This window comes from Myotis davidii, unplaced genomic scaffold (genome assembly GCF_000327345.1).
Source record: "Myotis davidii unplaced genomic scaffold, ASM32734v1 scaffold954, whole genome shotgun sequence".
NCBI classification, from domain to species: domain Eukaryota; kingdom Metazoa; phylum Chordata; class Mammalia; order Chiroptera; family Vespertilionidae; genus Myotis; species Myotis davidii.
Genome location: NW_006285487.1, coordinates 5,202 through 5,704, shown reverse-complemented (window position 1 = coordinate 5,704; position 503 = coordinate 5,202). Strand labels below are relative to the sequence as shown.

At 69.6% G+C, this 503-nt stretch overlaps 1 protein-coding gene across 1 annotated transcript in view; it reads left to right on the top strand.

The window, feature by feature from the left end:
• TICRR (TOPBP1-interacting checkpoint and replication regulator) overlaps positions 1–488 on the top strand; it is a gene marked incomplete at its 3' end in the record, with an annotated part of 49,424 nt that extends 48,936 nt beyond the window's left edge. Inside the window, 1 exon segment of the mRNA XM_015559167.1 lies at positions 5–488. Within this exon segment, the coding sequence (XP_015414653.1) occupies positions 5–488 (484 nt within the window).
• Between the last annotated feature and the right edge of the window lie 15 nt (positions 489–503).

The window sequence follows — 503 nt, the reverse complement described above, 5'->3', positions numbered from 1 at the left end:
CCAGCGCCTGCCAGTGTCCACTCAGCTGTCGGAGGCCCCTGCCCACCCCCAGGCCTACGAGGTGGAGCTGGACGTGCAGGCTGGGGGGCTGCCCAAGCTTCAAATCAAGAAGGTGGACACCAGCCCGGGGCCAGACTCCCAGCCCCTGAGAAGGGACCCAAGTGTCCCCCCCGGCCTGGCCGTGCCCAGGGGCAGCAAAGCCTCGAGACCCGACACCTACACATCACCCCCCTGCCTTCGCCCCGCGCACAGCAGCCCTGGCAAGAACGGTGGACAGACCTACATCTGTCAGTCCTGCACCCCCACCCGCTGCCCCTCGAGCACCCCCAGCCCGTTCCAGGCAGACACTGGGGTTCCTTGGACACCATCTCCCAAGCACAGCGGGAAGACAACCCCGGACACGATCAGGGACTGGCCGCGGAGGAAGCGGGCGGTGGACGGCAGCCTGGGCGCCCCTGCGGGCAGGGCCGACGCAGGCACAGACCTTGGTGCGGGCGGGTCGC